Source organism: Myodes glareolus, chromosome 4 (genome assembly GCF_982192425.1).
Source record: "Myodes glareolus chromosome 4, mMyoGla1.1, whole genome shotgun sequence".
Lineage (NCBI taxonomy): Eukaryota > Metazoa > Chordata > Mammalia > Rodentia > Cricetidae > Myodes > Myodes glareolus.
Genome location: NC_142029.1, coordinates 111,012,708 through 111,035,595, shown reverse-complemented (window position 1 = coordinate 111,035,595; position 22,888 = coordinate 111,012,708). Strand labels below are relative to the sequence as shown.

The 22,888-nt window shown below is 43.6% G+C and overlaps 1 protein-coding gene across 2 annotated transcripts in view; it reads left to right on the top strand.

Moving 5' to 3' along the window:
- The window catches only part of Mre11 (MRE11 double strand break repair nuclease), a 45,995-nt gene extending 23,644 nt beyond the window's left edge, over positions 1-22,351 (top strand). For both annotated transcript variants that reach the window (XM_048433701.3, XM_048433711.3), the window contains exons 11-20: positions 636-762; positions 2,803-2,906; positions 3,928-4,101; positions 6,581-6,643; positions 10,938-11,157; positions 12,427-12,492; positions 15,201-15,259; positions 16,472-16,536; positions 18,496-18,571; positions 21,343-22,351. In XM_048433701.3, the coding sequence (XP_048289658.3) occupies positions 636-762; positions 2,803-2,906; positions 3,928-4,101; positions 6,581-6,643; positions 10,938-11,157; positions 12,427-12,492; positions 15,201-15,259; positions 16,472-16,536; positions 18,496-18,571; positions 21,343-21,399 (1,011 nt within the window). In that variant the 3' untranslated portion in view covers positions 21,400-22,351. The remainder of the gene's footprint in view (positions 1-635; positions 763-2,802; positions 2,907-3,927; positions 4,102-6,580; positions 6,644-10,937; positions 11,158-12,426; positions 12,493-15,200; positions 15,260-16,471; positions 16,537-18,495; positions 18,572-21,342) is intronic.
- Positions 22,352-22,888: the final 537 nt, after the last annotated feature.

Genomic DNA, 22,888 nt, shown 5'->3' with positions numbered 1-22,888 from the left:
CTTTGTTCATAGTTGCTGTCGTTTCCTAAATGATCTGTTTCTGATCTGTCCTTGCTTGGCTCCCTTGCTGCACTCTGGGCACCCGATCCACAGACTTCTGGCTAAAGCAAAGAACATTGCAAGTTCCACCTTGTTTTCTTTTCTTTTCTTTTTTTAATTAATTTATTTATGTATATTGTATTCTCTCTGCATGTATGCCTGCAGGTCAGAAGAGGGCACCAGACCCCATTACAGATGGTTGTGAGCCACCATGTGGTTGCCTGGAATTGAACTCAGGACCTTTGGAAGAGCAGGCAATGCTCTTAAACTCTGAGCCATCTCTCCAGCCCCCCACCTTGTTTTCAAATAGTACCCATGCTGTGTACCTAGGCTGCCACAGGAGATAGAGAACATTTCAGCATCTGGGATGGCATTGCTCTGTTCTCTTGAACAGGAAGTGTGTTTGTGTAAACTTCACGCTCTGAGTGTTATTCTGTCAATAAGACAGATGGTTTAACATCATCATGATCATTAAACATAGAACATGAGTTTGCAAATGTAAAAGTATTGAGCTTTTAGATTGATATAAATACTTTAGATGCCAAAAAAAACCCTGTATTTCTCAAAAATTGGCACACTGTTTCCTGTCTTTACAGGTGGACTACAGTGGGGGCTTTGAACCTTTCAATGTTCTTCGCTTTAGCCAGAAGTTTGTGGATCGGGTTGCTAACCCCAAAGATGTCATCCACTTTTTCAGGCACAGGGAACAAAAGGAAAAAACAGGTAAGCTGGTTACTTTAAAAAGTTATAAAGAATGCTCTAGCAAGATTTGTGTAAGTCAGTCTTTGGTAAAATAAATGAAGATAGTAGTAGATATTTTAGTATTTGTAATGTTAGACAAAAAATGGTAAGGGAATGTTTTCTTCTCAAAATGAGCATTTGGAGTATTTTCTGATTATTTATTTCCTTTTGGAGACAAGGTCTTGCTTTGTAGCTCTAGATCCTTCCCCAGTGTCCTGAGTGCTGGGTCTGCAGGCTTGCACCATCCTACCCAGCTGTATCCAGTCTATAAAGCAGTGGGGATGAATGAAGGCTTGGAGGAAGGCTTTGTTTGCAAACACAAACTAGTCACAGCTCAGAAGTGCCAGGCGGCTGTCTCACAGCCCATCTTCCCTACCGTGGGCTGACAGAGTACATGCTTTCAACTTTTGCAGTTTTAAGTACTTTGACTTAGTGTTAACAGTGCTTCAGGAAGACCAGACTTGAAGTCAGAAGTGTCCTGTGGTTTGCTATTTTTGATGATTGAGTAGTTTATTTCCGGTTAAATTTTATAGACACTTAGTGTCCTGTTAACTATAGAACAAAGTCATCAACTAATAATGCTTTTTCATAAGAAATACCAGTCGTGCTCTGTATAGAGGCCCTACCCTTTGTAACTAGTAGCATTTCCAACAGGGGAAGAAATTAAGAATTTCTTAATTCTTAATGGATTGGGAGAGATGGCTCGGCAGTTAAGAGCACTGGCTGTTCTAGAGGGCACAGGTTCAATTCCCAGCACTCACATGGTGATTCACAATTGTCTATAACTGCAGTTCCAGGAGATCCAGTGTCCTCATCTGGCCTCCAAGCACTGCTAATACATGGTACATAGTATAAATTCATGGAAATGTTCATACACATTGAGAAAAAAATCAGCAAAGTTTTTTAAAAAGTAATTTACAAATGCTGTGACTTCAGCCTGAAGCCACCTTTCAGATATTGACGTATAGGCCAGATCATGCGGCTGTAGAACTCAGAAAGGCACATACATGCAAGAGCTGGGTTCTGATGTGAATTTTAATCTGCCACTTCTTATTGATTCCTTGACAAGAACCTTACCCTGTTTGAGTTTTATCCCCAGTAGAATGACCTGGGAATACTTTTTAATTTAAATTTGAATTGTTTGGTAGAAATGATGCCACCTGAATATGTCTTAACTGAAAACCTCTTATTTTGGCCACTTATTACATATGTGACATTGTATAAATTAATAATTCTCCGCTGTTGAGACTGCTCCTTTACAAAGCTGGAATTGTTTTGTAAATGACCTTCACACAGGGTCTGGCAAGTGCAGAGCAGTCATGGTAATTAAAAGTAGTGTAACTGTCTTGGAGCTCACAAAGGTGTTTGTCCGCTGGCAGGAGATGCTGTGAACTGGGCGGTGTCTCTACCCTCAGTGGCACTGCTGGGTTTCTGCTGCGTTTTGTTGACTGCCCTCACAGGAAGTCAGCATAGTGCATTAAATCACACTTCCTGTTCCTGTGCTCACAGATGCTGACAGGTGCTCAGGGCTGAGAGTCAGTAAAACTTATCTTACCAGTCTGTAAGAGCCATTGTCGTTGAAACTGGCTTCCTTTATTTGAACTGGGGTGGGTGTGGTGGTGACATCAGTGGCTCTCTGGGCACTTCTGTGCTTTATCGTGTGCCCTGGAAGCTCTGCCCACCACTTTTCTGTCATCAGTGCAGACGTCCACACGGTGGAAGAAGCGAGTAATATTTCTGTTCTTGGGGGAGTGTTTTGACTCGTACTTCCTGAAAGGGTTATGTGGGGTCTGGGGATAGTCTTAGAACAGTGGCAATAGCCATGGTCCTTGTAGATGGGAAAAATGTATATGGATCGTGTGGAAAAAGAAATAAACTCTAAATGACACCAAGGCTCTTTATTAGCAAATCTGAGGCCTTTTTTTTGCTTTAGAATTTATTTGGCCCCTGAAATGTTGGTCAGAGCTTAGCTGTGTTAGTGTGTTATGGAGAGCGCTGTTTCTCCCTGGCCCCTTTCTGTAGGCGAGGAGATCAACTTTGGGAAGCTCATCACAAAACCTGCTGCAGAAGGAACAACACTCCGAGTAGAAGACTTGGTGAAGCAATATTTCCAGACCGCGGAGAAGGTAGTTCCTTACCGCTCATGGCTTTAAGAATGGACAACAGCAGATTTTAGTGTGGTGTGTGCATAGTTCGTATGTGAAGTGACTCCCCGGTGGCTCTGCAGTAGCCAGCACACCAGAGTGTTCTCTGGACACTGCTGCTGTCATTGCCAGGGCTCACTGGTGTGTGGTTTGCCTGTCTTTGTTGTAAGTCTTGATCTGAGATTTTAGCTTATGTTTGAATGTAGTTTTTAATTTAGTTACTTTTTTTTAAAACCTAAACAACCAATGCTAGTAAAACTACTTGGACTTCTTTAGCTGCATTTATTTTAAAAAACACAAATCTTAGCCGGGTGGTGGTGGCGCATGCCTTTAATCCCAGCACTTAACAGAGGCAGGCAGATCTCTGTGAGTTCGAGACCAGCCTGGTCTACAAGAGCTAGTTCTAGGACAGGCTCCAAAACTACAGAGAAACCCTGTCTTGAAAAACAACACAAAAAAACAAAACAAAAAACTCCAGACACAAATCTGCTACCTGGCAACTGTGTAGGTCAGAAATGGCACTGATCTCTCTGGCTGGAAAACCAGGTGTCGGAGGGCCATGTAGGGAGGGTCTGTTTCTCAACCTTCCTCAGTCTCTTGCAGTTCTCAAATATCCTGGCTGGGTCTCCTTTGTCCATGCACACAGCCAGCAGTGTTGCATCTCAGTCCATTTCCCAGATGTGCCTCCCTCTTCTGCCTGGAGCACCCCCAACAATCTCCATAGTTTATAGCAGGTGATGAGGAGTCTCAGACTTCACCATGAACAGTCACAAGGCCCAGTGTGAGATGGCAGAATTTTTGCAACCATTATCTCCCTCCCCCAATGACTTTACCTTATTTCCAGTCACCGTTCATGGCTTTTTCTGGGGACTGTCACAGCCTTTCAGACCCCCGAAGTTACAGCTCTGTTTGACTCCTCTCCCATTTTTCTGGCTCTTGGCCAAGTGCTGCCTGCTGACCCCAGCACATCCTTTTCCATAACAGACTGTGTTTTCTCCTGCAGAATGTTCAGCTCTCACTGCTGACAGAAAGAGGGATGGGGGAAGCAGTTCAGGAGTTTGTGGATAAGGAAGAGAAGGATGCCATTGAAGAATTAGTGAAGTACCAGCTGGAGAAAACACAGCGCTTTCTGAAGGAACGCCACATCGATGCTCTGGAAGACAAGATCGACGAAGAGGTGAGCGGCTGGTGTGTTTGGTTTGGTTTTGATTGACTGTTTAAGTCTGATTAGTTTGGGTTTTTTTTCTATAAAATTGAGATAAAATGAAGAGTAAATTAGACAGTGTCTAGCAGCACCCGGAAGAGTCTGAGTGTGGCGGGCGCTGAGTAAAGGTTGTTCTGTCCTGAGAAAGCGTCTTTCCGAGCCCCTGGGAGCACTGCAGAGTGATGCTTGCAGCATAGGAATTGCTGCTGTTTCAAGTTTTTCATTCGTTTTGATTGAGTTTTGAGTCTTACCTGGAGCATGTTTTCCCTCTGCATATCAAGGAGCGACAGAGAAAAAGCTTCCATTGGAGTACATTGAAATTTAAATGTTGGCATGTCAAAAAGCAAAATTAAAGGGTATGAATGTGGAGAAAATATTTATGAATGTACAAAAGCCTAACATTTTCAATATAATATTAAAAGACTCAAATAAAATGTGAGCTTTAGAAAATATTAAACATTTCAGTAGAGCCATGAACAAAAGACATGAAAAGGGAATTCACAAGGAAGATAAATGTCTAGCAAGCTTGAGAACACAGTATTTAATCACAGTTAACCAAGACCATTAATAGTACATGGGTTTTATTTGTCGTATTTGACTTAAGACAGCTGGAAGTAAGTGCCCTGCTGGAGGAGCTTCATGCAAGCAGCATGGCTGTAGGCTCTGCGGGGCCTGAGGAGGTCCTTTCTTTAGTGCGGCCCCAGGGTGTATCCTAAGATGGCAATCAGTCAAAAACTAGTGCACAGAGTAGGTCCTGCTAGTGCTGTCCTTAAAGCGCAATAGTTGGGAAACTCAGTTTCATTGAGCACTGTCATGTTGACAACCTAGACGTTTTTATAGCTATTAATTATTAGGATTTTGGTCATGTGCAGCGCATGCTCCTAACCCCAGTGTTTAGAAGGTGGATGTAGGAAGATCAGGAGTTCGCGGTCATCCTCAGTACATAATGATTTTCAGTCCAGCCTAGGATGCATAGGCCCTGTCTCAAACAAACAAAAAATGTGTTTGAAAGACGTGGAAAAGTATTTTCAGTATAATGTTACAGGACTGTAAGGATGCAGAGCCACACGTTGGAATGTGTTGGAGTTGTTGTTTTGTCTTCGGTGACACTGCCTCCTTAGCTGCACCATGTGTGACTTTGTGTCATGGTAGCCAAGAGCATGGCCTCTGGACCACATTGTGCTCAGAGTCGAAAGCCTGATCATTTGTGTGCTGGCCCTTGGATTCTCCAGGCTCTTTGTGTCTTATCTGTAAAATGGATGAATAACAGAATCTCCACCGTTGTGAGGATTAAAACGGCATCTAGCGTTTGCCTCACTGCCCCCTAGTTTGCCTCCTCCACCTGTGTTATCTGTGAATGACAATGCTTTGGTACCCAGAGCACCATGCCTTACTGTGTCTTTTTTTTTTTTAAAGACAGGGTCTCTATGTAGCCTTGGCTGTCCTAGAACTCACTATGTAGACCAGATTGGCCTAGAATTCATAGGTATCCACTTGCTTATGCCTCCTCCCGTGTGCTGAGATTAAAGATGTGTACTACTGTAGTGAGGGGCCAGCTTGTTGGGGTTTCCGTCCCGCCCGGTACCCCACAGCTGGCAAATCCCAAAGAGAAATCACACACAGGTCTCCATAAGATTATAAACTGATTGGCCCATTAGGTCAGGCTACTTATTAGCTCTTATAACTTATGTTACCCCATTATACTTATCTACGTTAGCACATGGCTCAGTACCTTTTCCAGCGGGGCAGCTTACATCTTTCCTCTCAGGTGGTCTGGGCAGAACTGTGGAGGGAGCTTCCTGTTTTCCCAGAATACTCCCAGTCCCTTTGCTCCACCCCTACTTCCTGTCTGGCTTTCCCGCCTATACTGCCTGCCTGGCCAATCAGTGTTTTATTAAAATATGATTGACAGAATACAGACAATTCTCCCACACCATACCACCATGCCTGGCTCCCATGCTGGTTTTGACCCAAGGTTCCAGTGAAGTGAAGCCGCTCTCGTCAAGGTCTCCTGTGACGTTTTGTCTGCTCCTGAGGCAATTAACTTACAGGTCTTACATGATTCCATGCTTTGAGGCCTGCTTTCTTCCATCCTTAATGGAGAATTTTCTTTCCTGGTAGCTTTCATCTCTCCATCCTCTTAAACTGGACTCTGCAGGGCTCAGTCCTTGGGCCCCTACATCTACTTACCTACTTTCTAATTTCATCATGCTTCTTGGCTTTGGTGGTGACTTTTCACAAGTCTTTTCCAAGCCTTTCCTCCCCTTGCTGTCTTTTTCCTGTGTATGGTGAACAGATCTCCCAAGCCAAGCACCATTCCCTGTGCTGCTCCCCCAGTAGAGTTCTAATGGACGCTTCAGTCTTTCGGTTACACAGACCACAAAACCGTCACATTACCACGACTCTGCTGTGAGAACATACACGGTGTCTGACTTTCTCTATTGTGGTCTAGGTCCGGCGTTTCAGAGAAAGCAGACAGAGAAATACCAACGAAGAAGACGATGAAGTTCGAGAGGTAATTTTTCGGCTATAGTGTGCTGTGTCCATAGTTTGAACCCAGCTCTCATGAGTGACCGTAAGCGTGTGGCTGTCATTGCTGTTCTCCTGCTCTTGTTGAAATATAGCTGTAAATGTGGTGGCAAATTCACAGGGAGTACTCAGTAATGAAAATAACTCTACAATTATTTGTGAGTTAGAATGCTGAAATCCTTAGTCTCCTCGATGTCAGAAAGGGAAGATTTGAAACTGCTTATTGAAGCTCCAGTCCTGTACTACTGTCATTGTTTTATGGTTGTCTCACACGTTATTGACTCCTGAGGCTTTATCTAGATTACTTTCAGTTGGCAGTTTCTGTGGCTGTTGTGGTGAGCATCATGCATTTTACTAGGAGTACATGTATGAAAGAGTCTGGTGTGTGACCCCCAAGAGTTTCCTGAGCAGTAGGTGAGGTGTGTGTGGAGAAGGTATTTATTAAATTATTTTGATAGCTTCTGTGCTTGTGCTGGCAGGTCCTATTTTACAAATTGAGGACACTGAGACTGGACTCGGGGTCATATGGTGGTACTGGAATTTGAACATGTTTCTGCCTCGAAGTCTTGACTTGGTGCCAGCCAGAGTCTTCTCAGGGGTCCATAAGATTATTCACAGCCACTGAATAGCTGAAACCAGAAACTTCTGAGCCCCTCAAAACCAGCGCGAGTCATGTGCCTAGGTGCACCTGCTGTGCTTTTTGTAGGCTGTGTTCTGAAATTTAAGTGAAAAAACAATTAATTAGGGTTGGGTCACTTACTTTTATCCCATTTGTATTCATCTGTAGCGCCCGCCTGGACTATGTGTACTACGGTACTATGCCTATAGTGCCATTCACGAGCCTCGGGCAAGGGCCTGGAGATTTAAACACACAGGCACACACAGACAGACACACAGGTCATTCTTGAAACAGCAATGCCACCTTTATTATGCCCAGGGGCAGCTTATATAGGGATAACCACACCCCAGCCAAACACACCAGAAACCACTCCCCTGCCATCAGAAACTCCTGAGGGTCTTGTGTTCATAGCAGCTGCAAGCATTACAAGTTGTTTACCAGAAATTCAGGATCTGGGGTTCACAGCTCCCAACATTCATCTTACAAGTGGTTTTAAAATAGAAAAGAACGTGCTAGAAAGGTTCTTAGAAAAGTTCTTAGATCATCTGATTAATTTTGGTTAGCCCTTTTAACTGAACATATAATAAAAATACTTTTTACATTGAGTCCTTTGGAATTGAAGCCACTAACCTTAGTTTCTTATAAGAGCTGAGGCTGAGGGCTTAGGTCAGTGGTTGAATCCCTCGTGTTAGGGTGTGGGATTCATCCCTATCACCATCAAAAATCAATAAATAAAAGGGATTGTGTATCTTTATATGGGAATGGAACATGTCAAATGGGAGTCCTTCAGAGGAATAAACTTAAAACTTAGCTATATTTTTTATATTTACAGATAACAAGATTTCCTGGGCTTTTTAATCTGTTTTCAGTTACTGTATCAAAATGCCTGAGACCAGATAGTTTAGAAAGGATAGAAATTTTTTGAGCTATTGTACTGGAAGCTGGGCAGGCTGGAGAACATGGAACCAGCATGTAATGAGAGTCTTCCTGTAGTGTTCTGATGTCAGATAGCATGACATAGGCAGTTAGTGTGCTCGCTTTCTTCCATAACAGCCACTTCCTGTGTAACTTAGGAATCCATCAATCCCATGAGTAGATTAATCCGTTCATGAGGACCTGACCATACTATCGATATGTGTGACTTTGTGGATGAAATCTGAAAAGCATATTAAACCATAGCAGTAAGCATTCCAGAATTCTGTGGGGTTCTGGCAGGGTTTTCAGCCTCAGCATCCTACTTAGGACTTGAGTAATTGAGTTGACACTTTCCCAAGATGTAATTCACAGCTTTGTCAGAATCTCTGAGCTCAGAATATAAATTCTGGTACCATGCTTCAGTTATTTTAACAGACAAATGGGAGTCCTTTTATTTAGAGGGAAAAAATACATTCTGTAGAGCTTCTTGTTCATGTGGGAAGAACTCAGGTATTTCTGTAGGCACAAGTAGACTTGGAAATAATGACCAGGACCAGGAAAGATCAGGTTTTATAGGCTGCCATGATCTCCATCCTACACACTGCAATCCTTTAAAAATATAAGGCTATTCTTAGTCCGGCACACAGTCCTTGCTTCTCTGGCTTATAAAATCTTAGGTCCTGTCTGAATTTAGACAGGTTGGGCGCATCCTTTCAAAATGTGATGCTGAACCCCATCCAGAGTGAAAGGAGGATTCACAGGGTGGGAGGAAATACTTATGAATTATACATTCAAGGAGTTGGTGTCTACATTGCATTAAAAAGGCTTCTAAAATTCAATAATAACAGCAACTTAAAAATGGATAAAAGTCTTGGATACGTCTTTTCAAAGGTTTTCAATTGTTCCATCAGCACTTAGGATTCTAAGTATTCATAATGCAGAACCATGGTACACACATTAGAGAAGCAAGAATAAAACCCAGGGACAGAGAATGAGGGTGCATACAGGAAAGGACAGGTGTGAGTGTTGGCACCTATGTGAAAAGCTTGGAACCCTGCACCCCCTGGTAAGAGGACCTGGTGCCCCCTCCTGAGTACAGCTTAAATATACAGCCAAGGGATTGAAAGTAGAATCTCAAGTGAATCCTCATATGGCAGTGCTGTTAGAGTATGATTGACAGTAGCCAAGTTAGACACAGCCGGGTGTCTATCAATAGCCCATGGATATATATCCTCCTGCAAAGGGAATATTAGCATATCATTACAGTCTAACACATGTTCAATATGCATGAAGTCTGAATGCACACTGAGTGGGAAAGAGCCAGATTCACATGGACAATGTAGTATTTCATCTGTATGCCGTACTGTGCTATTTAGTCAGGAATGGAGCAGAACAGGGGGCCCCAGGGACTTGAGGGTACAAAATGGGTAGAGTTTGAGTTTGAGATGAAAAATCCTAGAGTCAGTAAATTCCAAGCTGTTGCAGAGAAATGGTAAATTAGAACACTGACTATAATATTTAAGAAAATGAAAATAAAGATGATATTTAGAAAAAGAAAGACAATTTGGAAAAGATGGTCACTCAAAAATAAGCATCACAGTCAGACTTCAGGGTTTTTGATGCTGTTGGCCATCGCTGCTACTTTAGAGGTGTGGCACTAGCTTGCGAGACATGCTCTTTGACTCTGAGCCATCTCCTGAGTCCTTTCCTAACTATTGGAAACTGAATTAACCTATTTTCTTCCTATCCCATGCCTTGCAGCTTCACCCACCACCCTCTCTTACTCTGTCTGCTTCTGCCCGTATCAATTAGTCCTTCCTCTCCTTGCCTGTGGTGTCCTATTGGAGCACAAGAATCCTCTGGTCTCCTACTCTTAGGCCCTTAAGTGGTTTTTTTTGGGTAAGAAAGACAATTGTTGCAATTGTGGGAGCTGCGTCTCCACACTTGCAGCTTCTCGGTTCTCCACCTCGTAGACGCCTATATTTCTAACCTCTCCTCAGAGGCAGTGTTAGTGCAGTGAATTGTTTGCTAGCTTTATTAAAAACCTGTTTGGGGTTTGTTCTCTTTCTTCCATTTTTGCCTGATCCAGTGAAGATACCTGAGCATAACTTGCTTTCATTCTATCATTAATGAAAAATCTGTTCATTTTAGAGGTAGAATGTTTGGTTAAATCTCAAATTTGTCTTTTCTAAATGATTCTTACAAAATGAAAAAAGTGTATATTCTTGGTTCTAAGATGTTAATTCTTTCTTAGAAGCCTTTTTGTAACAATTTATAAGATTACTTATTATTCATGTTTTTCTGAGTATAAAGGTATTATTTTAGGGAAAATGTTATTCAAAAATAAGAAAGAAAATAAATGAACCCTAAAATTTCACCGCTCAGAGATAAGAGCTATTTTGCAAGTTTTTCTTTTTCTCTTCTACTTCTTCTTCCCTCTCCTCTTCTTCTTCTGAGCTCATTGTAAAAAGGAAGCTCTTTTTTATAAACATTGTGTAGGGGAAGGAGTAGTCTTCAGCACTGCTGGTTCTGAAAGTGCTGACCACAAAACTGAGTTTCTTGGTGACCTTTGTACGAGGTTGTAGTTCAGGTACAGGTCATTGAACTTGACTGGTAGACCAGTCCTTTTACACTTGTCTGGCATACAGTGTGAGTGGGTTGGTGAATGTCCATGTGACTGCACGAGTTGGGGGGGTAGGATGCTGTGTCTACTGATGTGCACTGATGTGCTGTCCCCACTGCACAGGCCATGAGCAGGGCCCGGGCCCTCAGATCGCAGTCGGAGAGCTCCGCCTCAGCCTTCAGCGCCGATGACACGAGTTTCGATATAATGGAACAGGCGACAGCAAATGACTCGGATGACAGCCTGTCAGCAGTGCCCAGCAGAGGCCGGGGCCGAGGCCGCGGGCGCAGAGGAGGCAGAGGACAGAGCGCCGCACCAAGAGGAAGGTCTCAGAGGGGCCGAGGTCAGCACTCATCTTTGCCTCTCAACACTTCAGATTTGCAAAGCTAGAAGAAAAGTTGCAATTTGTGTCCTTTGGTCTGAATTGAATTAGGAGGTTTTGTTTTCTAAAACAATTCTTTGCTGACTTCTTTTTGTGATGTGTCATAGGTAGCTGTGACATGCACCCTTGACTCAGGTGAAGGGTGACTGGCCACATGAACACAGGGTTTTAGTTGTTTGTAAGCTGTGACTCAGAACTTCCCGTGCACTTCCCTTGTGTGTATTTGCTCACGGATGGAGGAGTAAAGAATGACACAAATGTGAACGAAGGAAGGAAAATCGCAGCTCCAGATCATGAAGATATATAAAAATATTGCGACCATCAGAAGACAAAGTGCTTGCATACTCATAGACTCCATGAGCGTGTTTGAAAGCGGAGACTACTCTCAACCCCTTACGTTGTTGGGCAGTCATAGCAGAGCTGCCATCGCTGGCACTGTTGCTCTGGGATGGGCCAGGTGACAGAACATGACTACCCAGGGACTTCTGGTGTGGCCATAAATCTGTCACTAGAAGCAGTTCTTAGTTGTCCTTAGGGAATAAGGAAAGCACTGGAGAGATGGCTCAGGGACTAAGAGCACTGGCTGCTTTTCTAGATGACCTGGGTTCAGTTCCTAACACCTACATGGCAGATCACAACTGTATGTGACTGCAGTTCCAGGGGATTCTATGCCTTTTTCTGCTCTGCAGGATCCTGCGTACACGTGAAGTACATAAACTTACGTAAGCACACTCATATACACATAAATATAAAATAAATAATTTTTTAAAAAGAATATTTTATCTGTGAGAACATGATCTGTAACATAAATTGTGGCATCATATAAAAGCTCTGAAGAGCTGGGTGTGATGGTGCACACCTTTAATCCTAGCATTTGGGAGGCAGAGGCAGGTGGATCTCTGTGAGTTCGAGGTCAGCCTGGTCTACAGAGGGAGTTCCAGGACAGCTAGGGCTACACAGAGAAACCTATCTCAAAAACAAACAAGCAAGCAGAAGGAGCTCTGAAGAATCTGTCCATGACTGTTTTTATCATTCTTACGTTTAGGGTGTGTGTCCTCAAGTTGTAGTGGAGGAACAGTGTGACCAAGCATGGTCTGAGTCTGATCCCCAGTCTCTAGGTCTCTTTCCCCTACACTGCTGGCTTTCTGTGCAGTTTACTGAACTTTTCTTCCTGTGTGTGCTCACTTAGCTGCCAAGGGACTGTTACTGACCTCGTGATTCTGTTTGCAGACACTGGGCTGGAGACGGCTACGCGAGGCAGATGCTCAGTGACTAGAAATATGTCCATTCTAGACGGTGAGTACGGACAGTAGGGGCACATTTGAGTCCCAGCCCGGAAAGGCGAGAGGTGCCTCACTAGTAACTCTCACTTGTATCGCATTCCCTGCAGTCAGTAAATTACTCTGCAGAGATGTTTCTTAGGGCTGCAGGCGCAGCTTTGCAGAAGAGTTGTAGCCTTGCATGTGCCAATCCCTCTAGATCTCCAAACTACTGAGAAAACAAAACGAAAAGCTGAGAAATCTTTCCATACATCAGAGTTACTGGTGCTTCCTAACTTTTTTAAGGAATGGCTAACTTCTGCAGTATAGCTTCACTTACCTCCTGACAGAGAGATTCCCAGATACAGAGAAATGAGTGCAGCGAGGGTGGGTGAGGATGAGAGAAGCATGCGGCAGAAATTAGCTACCTGGTGGAGTGGCTGGGGTTTCCTCAGTGTACGTGAGGGACTAAGCTGTGGTCATAAATCTGACTGGTAAAACAATTAGATCCCAATGCCGGTGCATCGAGTAGGCTCTTATAAAATACTATTACTATTAAAAAAAGGAACCGGACATACAAAGAGTGCTTGAGTGTGTGTGCTCGGCTTAATTAATTACAGACTCTTGCCGTTTCCGCTGTTGTTGGGGTGTCAGCCGTTGGCTAAGCTTGCTGCCTTTGTCTGCGGTACCCTCTTCCCTCAGCTTGCTGTCTCTGGTCTTGTGCAGTGTTGCCAGATGAAGTCTAAGTGTGGTGTTCTTCTCTACCCTGTTCAGTACTCCCTGAGCTCATAGAGGTGTTTCCTTGTGTCCAGGAAAGCTGTAGCTGTCATTTCCTCAGATGCTCTGCTGTGCTCCGGAGCTCCTGTCTGGGTGATCAGCACATTCCCCCCCCCCCCCCCCCCCCCCGTCACCTCCTCGTTCCCATTAGTCTTCTTTGTTCTCTAGACATGACTGATCTTTTTAGCATGGATACACAGGACGTTTTTATTGCATTAAGTTGGTGAGGGTTTTTCCCCCTTCATATTTCTATCTTTCATGTTCCTTTCAGTTATTTCTTTTATTTTTTGTTATAATATAATTGTATCATTTCCTTTCCTCTCTCCAAACCCTCCCCTATACCTCTTCATGTTCTTTCAAATTCTTTTTTCATTGATTGTTACATGCATATATGCATATGGTGTTTTTAACCTGGAGGTGCTGACTGTCAGCACCCAGGAAGATACATCATTGGAATTCTACGTCTAGATGTCCACGGTAGGCAGAGCAGCGGGTAGGTGAAATTAGGCGAGCTCTATAGAACACAAGATTGTTTACTGTTGGGAAAAGATTACATGCTATAAATAAGAATTGACAGCAAGATGTTTCTCCACTGAAGTTAGTCAGCAGAGGGTGGTGACTGAGCAGATAAAAACCACCCTTGGCCATTGCCTTTCTGTGTGATTGCTGCCCTGAGCCACTCCGTCCATTTCCACGCTGAAGAGCTCTGGATGGGTGCTGCGTCCTGCTGGGCGCTTGCCAAGGCAACTGGCATTGAGCACCTTTAATCCTTTCAGTGGTTTTCTGCACAAAACATTGGCACTGTTTTCCAGGTGAGGATGTTAAGACTTGGATAAGCCAAGTAGCTTGGCAGTGGTTACTAGCTAGATAGTCAGAATGGGCCCAGCTCCAGAACCAGATCTCTGGATTACCAAAGTACATGGCCTTCATTACAAAGTAGTGTGTCTTCTGATAAACACTACCTGGCTTCATAAGTGTTCCTTCATTATTTTGTTGTCAGCTAGGAATCCAAAGAAAGATTTCTTGATTTCCAGGATCTCAGGATTTGGGGGCTGTTAGTAAGTACCGACAGAGCACTCTCTGAAACCACTGTGCTCGCCGGCTTTCTGTTCATTTGCCCTGTTTTTCCATTTTAGAAAGTAGGGTGGGGTGTGTGAATGAGAGAGCAGATGGAACCTGGGTGTCTGCCTTTCACCTTCCTTCAGACAGCACAGGATCCGACAGGAATGTGAGGTGGGAAGCTTGAGCAGTAATAACGTTGGGCTGCGTAGAAAGACCCCCACCTCTGAAGGAATCCTTGGCTTTTTAATGTCTGCCTTTGCCCTCTTAGAGTGGAGGTTGTCTTGAAGAAAGTATGGTTGGTGTTAGCACATGGCAGTGCCGAGGAGACAACAATCCTCAGCCAGGTGCTGGACTAGTGTTTCCATGTCACGTGACAAGGAGACAGGTTAGCCAGACCTCAGGTTTCTATAAAGCAAAATGAAAGAGTATAAGGAAAGTTTTTATCAGTGTGTCAAAGATACGTGATTTGTAGAATTCCCCTCTGGTGTGTTCTCATGTACCCAGTGTAGCCACAGGGGAGAGGAGTGAGAGTTTGTGAGGCCTCGGGAGCCTGCAGAGCTGTGAGACTGGCAGGGCGGGAGGGCTGGTGTAGGTCACTTGACTGAGGGACAAGACTTCAGTGTCCAGGTGTGCTTATAAAGCATTCCTCATGCAAACATGTAGGTGCATTCTGCTTGTTACTATATTAGAACTTGCTGGGAAAATGGGAGATGTATAGGTGGGCTCTGGGTGCTTCAAGTGTATATAGTTTCACAGCTTTTCAGATTCCAGAATGTAGAATGGTTTTCTAAGCTATCATTCCAGGTTTTATTAGATAGGGCTTTAAAATTCTCCAGCTGAAAAGTGAGTAGAGCTTTTGAGTTATTTAAGAACTATGTAACAGGCATTTCATCTTTTTTATGCTAGCTTTCAGATCTTCTCGACAGCAGCCTGCCAGAAACACTGCCACTAAGAATTATTCAGAGGTAAGAAAACTGCTAGAAATTTGATTTTAATAATCTGTTTCTGAGTTATGGACTTCCTAATAGGGACAAAGTGTGAAAGTCAACTCTGGGGAGAGCTTGATTATTATTTAGGCTCTTTTAGAGCCAACAACAAAAGCCCAGTGGTTCACATTATTAAAAGTTCATTAGTTCTGTGGTATGGTAGCATTTTCAAGGGCAGCAGTGCTGACCGAAAAGCCCTACTTTTAAACCCTGACACAGAGATGTGTTCCTCGCGTGGAGATGCTCTTTTTCATAGCGGTGTGGGCTAAAGACCCAAGTGTTGGGATCCTTGTGTCCTGTTACACATTTAACATGGCCCTGCTGCCCCCTGGGATTCTGGAAGAGGATTCAGAATGGGTCTGATGGCTGTCTCATTGTCAGAGTCCGTGTATCCGACGACCCAGGCAGGGACTCTTCTTCCTATGCCAGGCAGTTGTGCTTGATGACGGCACTTCCTGTGTACTGCACAGGTGTAGTGGAGCTCCCGACACTGCATGCTGCTCTTCTGGAGTGTTGTCCTTGGCTCCTTCCTCATCTGACTTCAGTTAGAGGAAACCATAGCCCATGCTTGTCAAGGGTCACAATAACACAAAACACAGAACCTGATAGAATGACGTACAGCTTTGTTGGTTCTTAACATCAATACCTACCTATGTGCTACTTCCTGATCTGATGCCTTATTTAAGGTTGGAGCTGAGAGGAGGATTTGGTAGCACAAATCAGTAATCTTGGCACTCAGCGGACAGAAACCAGAAGATTGCAAGTTTGAAACTAGCCTGGGCTATGGAAAATCTTGGAGCTGAAACACTGAAAGTCCATCGATTTTCAGAACCTAGGAAGAAAGCTGCTGGGCAGGAGTGCATAGCACTTGTGTTTGTCATTCAGCACCCTGTGTCCTTCAGGGGCCCTGCCTCGGTAACTGCCAGTGAAGAGAGAAGAGAGTGGGCTTGGAGAAGGGAGAGGGCTCTTGGTGGAAGTCAGCTTGGGCTTACTTTTTTCTCCCAGAGCTGAGATCAGACCCCATGGCTAGACAGTTGCTCTACCGCTGAGCCACACACATGGCTGAGTTTGTGGTAATTGCGAGCGTTTATGTAGTTTGCCTATACACATACCTACATGTATGTCTTCATATTCCGTTACTTAATTCAGATGTTGGGATGAACCTGTTGCTTTGTTTTCTCCCTTCTGTAGACTATTGAGGTGGATGAGTCTGATGAAGATGACATTTTTCCTACCAGCTCCAAGGCTGATCAAAGGTAGGCCTGGGACCTACCTCCTTCAAAAACAAAAGCAACAATGATCCAGAGTTCTATGGCAATACATCTTTCTATGCCAGAGAGGATGAATAGAATTCTTTTCATCTAGCAAAGTATGTAGAAATGAAAAATAGAATGATTCAGCATTGCTATATTTCTTCTGAAAAACAGCCTGTGATTCATGTCCCCTTGTCTGTATTACCCAGCTCTTTTCTTCTTGAAAGATTGTCTCCTCGGTAATAGAGAATGCTTTTGTTAATTCTAGATTTTGGCTTTGTTTTTCACTATATAAATTTTTCTGTGCTTTCTGTACACAGGGCTGTGCCAAACACGTGAAGAGGGTAGTAGGAACTTTGGAGTACTTCTGTGTCTGACTGGACTTCCTCTAGAGAACTTGTATGCCTGGCTAGACTGCCTATAGAGTAGTGGTTCTCAACCTATGGATCACAACCTCTTTGGGTTCATTTCAGATATTTACATTATGATTAATAACAGTAGCATAATTACAGTTATGACATAGCAATGAGAGATCTGTTGGTTGGAGGTCACCACAACATGAGGAACTGTATTAAAGGAGGAAGGTTGAGAACCACTGCTCTAACGTTCTTCTATGTCTGGACTTCCTCTGGAGTACTTTTGTGTCTGGCTGGACTTCTAGAACTCATGTTGGCTGTTGCGAAATTACTCTGGAATACTTGTGTGTTTGACTGGACTCACTCTGGAGTGTTATGTGTCTGGCAGGACTTCCTCTGTATTACTGATGTGGCTGGACCTATTCTGAATACATATGTGCTGACATAGACCTAGTCTGGAGTACTTACCTGACTGACATGAACTTACTCTAGCACATAAGTGGCTCATGTAGACTTACTCATTTCTGGAGTTCCTAATTGAGTCACTTGGAATATTTATTAAACTATTTTGAATCACTGTTTTCTTTTATGTATTAACATTTTGGGCAAATACTGTTTACTTAAAACTTAATTAATAAATAAAAATTTCTACTTAAGAAGGTGTTTAAGGGGCTGGAAAGGTAACTCAACAATTGAGCGTTCTTGGCACCCTTGTTGACAACCTGTATCCACATACTGGCTCACTCTTGAATCATTTGTAACTTTACTTCCAAGAGGATCCATGTGGCTTCTGGGCACTGTGTGTACCTGGTGCATATACATCATGTATTTTTTTTTAAAGAAAATAAACTATAGCCCCTTTTTCTTTTGTTTTTAATACTTACTATTTTCACATTCTATTAGGTCTGATGGTACATTGCAGATTTTGATAAGGTTGCAGACTTAGGTGACTTAAATTGTCCTAGAAGGGATTGAACACCTACAGCTGCATTAAGGATAATTGAATTAGTTCATAATTTTGTATGACAGTTGTGATTCAGTCCCTTGATTGTGAGTGCTTATGGAAAAGAGCAAGTGCTGTGGGATGTGGTGGAGATGCTCTGCAGAGTGGTGGGCTTGTCCCAAGATCCTCTGTAGCTGTGAAGAGAACATACTGTCCACTGCGGCTGTGGAGGGGAGCTGATCCCATAGCAGTAACATGCGTCAGCGCCTGGCTGGTGCTAACATGGCAGACCGTGGCTAGTGCTTAAGCGTATAGCTCTTTAAAAAAAATAAACATTTCCCGATTTGACAGATGAGGAAATTTAGGTGCAAAGGGGGTAACATACCTAGGATTTGGTTTTCTTACCATTAAGGTTTTGTTTTTTTATTAGAAAATGTTTACTTTAGAGAAACAGTGCTGTTCTCCTCAGAGAAATAGAGCTTGTAGGATGCAAAAACACACACAGTTCTTATACCTAGTATATTATCCCTTAGTGCACACAGATACATAAAATTACTATAGCTATCAGAGGGAAGGAAGCTGTGTGTTGTTTGTACTCAGTGGTAACTAGTAGTGCATTTTTCTAATGTTTTCATTCACACTTGGTGTTTCTCCCTTCCGCAGGTGGCCGGGCACAACATCTAGCAAACGGATGTCCCAGAGCCAGACAGCCAAGGGGGTTGACTTTGAATCAGATGAGGTAATGGTTATGTCGTTGGCATTTTCTTACCTTAACCGTCTAGAGACGTAAGTGGGGAGCACTCACTAAGCATTGCAGGTTCTATTTTTAGACTCCATGATAGCCATGCTGGAACCTGTACTTCTGAAGATCAGTAAGTGCCCGTCAGTGTAATTACCTGTAAAGGCCTGCGGGTTTTTAAAGCACAAAGTTCTCTCTGCTCTCATTTGGCCCATTAATGGGATCAGAGCTGGGTTGGTTTTTTTTCTTTTAGCTCTGCTGTTTGTGTTTGGAGAGTGGGGGTGATGCTGGTGTAGGGCTTTTAAGGTTACCCTGGTGAAATGCTCCCTGCACCTACCGTGTTTCATACCCTGGACAGATGCTACCTCAGCACAGGTACTCAGCAAGGATAGTGTTGGTCTCTACCCAGCTCTCACTGGCTTTAACTCCCAAGGAGTGGGAGGAAGTGCACGTGCCTCTCCTGTGTTCGTCTGTTATTTAGTGCAGAGGGACTTAGCTGTGAAACACAGACCTTGGCCTTTCCCATTCCCACACAGCTGCCACTGAACCTCCGCAGGCTTTGTAGAAGATGTTTTTGTTGAGCCTCTCTTCACTTTCATTTAGTTTTTATTTTTTTTAAAAAAATATAATTTAGTGAGAACACATAACATAAAAATCACATCTTAGCCATTTTAAATGAAGCTTGGTAGTATTAAATAGATTTGTGTTGTAAAACAGACCTTAAGAACTTTTTTTTGTAAAACCCCGTGTGTCCCTTAAACACGTCCCAGTGTCCTTACTTCTGTCCCCAGCCCCTGGCGTTCACTGCTGTGCTCTCTCTTCTATGACTGTCTGCTGTACATCCCCGGGTCATGGACTTCCTAGTGACTTTGTATTCCAGCTCTGCGCGGCTGTCATGTTCCTTGTGTCTCAGCTACGGGTTTGCAGTTGCTTGCCAGGCTTGCTGCACCTTGGCTGTGAGTTGAGTCTTCCTATTGAATGGTGACATGTTGCTGCCAGTAGGGAAGCAGACACGCGTCCGCTGTCCGTGGGTAGCAGAGCTGGAGATGACACCAAGGGTGAGAGGACGGCCTGGTGACCTGCTGCCCAGGCACGAGGACCTGAGACCTGGTGTCCGAAACGCACATCCCTGTAATCCTAGTCCTGGCCTGTGGGGATGCGTGAGCTCCAGGGCTTATGAGCAGATGCATTTGAGTACAAAAATGCATACACACAGAAGAAAATAAAATGTATGTGTATTCTTTTGCATCTAAGTACGGAGAAGAACTGGAGGCACGTTGCCTGCTTTTATTTCTGTGTCTTTAACAAGGCCTGCCTTGGAGAGTAGAGAAAGTGAATCAGCAAAACAGTTAAATTTGTGATCCTCAAAGCATCCATTTCTCACTAAAGAACTTCATAAGACATAAGTCTAATACTAAATAATCACTTGCTTTTACTAACATCCTAATGGAAACAAATTTATAAACACTTATCTTTCGAATATGTAGCTATAAAAAACAATCCATCTAGTGATATCTTTCTTCAGATCATATAATCAGGCTTTATGTAAGGCTTGCTAGTTGTTTTTGCCTTATGACTGGATTTGAACCCTGGGTCTGGCATATGCTAGGCAAGCTCTCAACCACTGAGCTATAACTCCAGAATTTTTTTTTTTCTCTTTACCTTGAGACAGAGCCTCACACAGTTACCAAGGCTTTGAACTCTCTCTGTAGCTTAGACAGGCCTTGAACATGTGACCCTCCCACCTCAGACTCCCTAGCGGCTGGGATGGCACATCTGTGCCGCCAGGTCCAGCTAATTCTTTCCTAGTTTTTAAGATTCATTTATTTATTATGATGCACTATTCTGCATGCATGTATGTCTGCATGACAGAAGAGGGCACTAAGTCTCTTTCTAGATGGTTCTGAGCCACCATGTGGTTGCTGAGAAATGAACCTCCGAAAGAACAGCCAGTGCTCTCAACCTCTGAGCCATCTTTCCAGCTAGGTGTTTTCATTCTCATTAAATTCTTAGTTAATGTCTGATATTTATATTTATTCTTACCATGCTTGTAGCCTATGTCCTATTGGCCTGGGAACACCGGAAATATATCATCTATATTTTCCTGCAAAAGCTGAAAGACTACTTTGCTCAGCTCTTTTCTCCATTGGGCTGAAAGCAATGTACTCTGTCATGAAGTAGGTGACAGGAAACGGAAATCACGGTCCTTCAGACTTGGGGCTTTTCCCTGGGATTTCCTTGTTTCTTGGCTGAATATCCAAGAAGGCAAACATGGTGATGAGGTAATTGAGGCCAGCAAGACATTCAGTGGGCGGAGCTGCTGCTGCGCAAGCCTCGCGGCTGAGTGTGAGCCCTGGAGCCCACAAAGGGTGGGTGGAGAAACCCAGTTCCGTGAAGTTGTCCTGACAGGACACACAACCATACATGTGTTTGCATACACATAACAGTAAGAACAAAATTATGTGCATGAGAAAACTTCACGGATGGAATAGAAATGACTTAATAGTGTCTTTCCTGGTTCCTATACCTTGTTTGCTTTTATTAAGGTTTGTGACTGGGAGAACTGTATGCATTGTGTTTTATAGATACATGCATTCTCACACAAGACCTGGTAGATTTTATTATAATACACAGAGAATTGGCTTGAGCATTTACATTTTACAGTGTCAGAGGAAATAGATGAAATAATGTGATTTCCCTGATGCTATTTCTCTCTGGCTCAGCAGAAGATAAGTGGTTGCTGACATAATGTAACATTTGTGTCGCTTCAGGACGATGACGAAGACCCTTTCCTGAGCAGCCATTCTCTGAGGAGAAACCGCAGATAATGTTTTCAGTGGACCATGAGCAAAATGATCCAGGAAGAAATCAAAGCCCTGCATGCCGTCACTACAGCTGAAGATGTTTTAGCATTCTGTTCACAAGGAGTCTGAAAAGTCTGCTGACCGGGAAGCTAGTGTATAAGGTTTATACTTTAAAGTATTGCTTCCTGAATGGGAGTCCATTAAGCCATTTCCTAGCTCGGTGGTAAGGAGATGCCGCTCTCTGTGGTCTTTAATCTGGCTGCTGGCGCTGTCTGGGGATGTGCTGCCGTATCGAGAATGTTAACTTGCTGACAGAACTGTTTACTGCTTGTAAGAGTTTTGCTAAAATGCTCTTCTTGAGTGCAGATTAGAGACAAAGCTTCCATTCCATGTGCTGCCTCATGATCAGAGACTGTGCCACAGCTAGCAGAGTTGGTGAGAGAGCTCACAGACCCGGCTCCTTCGTGTCATAACTATTTCTTGGATCTCTGAAAGCAAGGCCTTTTATGGAGCAACCTAAGCCCGTGTTTGTCACCGCGTGTGGAATTCAGCACTAGAGGGCTTTGTGTTTCATTAGTTAGTATAAGGTTTCTGTTAAGTACATACTTTTTCTAATTCACATTGTAGCACAGATTCAGGTTCTGCTCCCATTGAACAGTATTGATCTGTTCGTTTTCTTTTCTCTCTCATATACCCATCAGGTAGAAAAGGGTTAGAGAATTTTCTGTCTTAAAAATATTGAAAAGCTTTTTTTCAGGCAGAACAGCCAGCTGACCTTTGTGGTTTTGGGTCAGGCTGACATACCGAAATACAGCTGCCCAGTGCCAATGCCAGGCTCTCTCACTGGCAATGCCTCATTGTGGTTTTGGTTGCTACAAAACATCTCTGAACAGATAATTCAAAAACTGAAACAGCTTATGTCAAGTTGTTATTTTCATATTTGTTTTAGGAAGGAAATAAAAACATTTCCCCTTCAGAGTTGAGTTAAATAGTCTTATTCCCTCATCCACACGCTGAAGACCGCTGCTGGTCCTTCTCGTTTCATAAGGCTAGTGTGTTCAAGCACTCCCTGAGAGCATGTGGGTCCTGCTGGCACAGCACCCTGGCATTCTTCATAGATAGACACCAATGTTCATGACCATCAAATTAATCCTGCCTGGAACTCACCGAGTATTGGAGCCCGGCAGCTGGCAGCAGTGCCTCTGGACCACAGTGTCTTGAAGTGGTCTGAGTTGGAATCACAGTGCAGCACTCATGAGCTGCTAGAACATGCTCCTCATGTGGGAGCACAGGATTGCCAGCAGAACCTTCACAGCCAAAGGCCTGGCCTGTGAGATCCCTGTGAGATCAGGCAGTTCTCCCACATCTTCATCACTTTAAATGCAAGATATTCCGGGATTAGAATGGAGTGGAGAGGAGTGGGGGGACTAGTGGGGAGGTGTCTGACACTGGCTTGTCTCCTGTGCCAGTGAGATGTTTCTAGGTGAGTGACCATGAGAATTTGCCTGCGAAA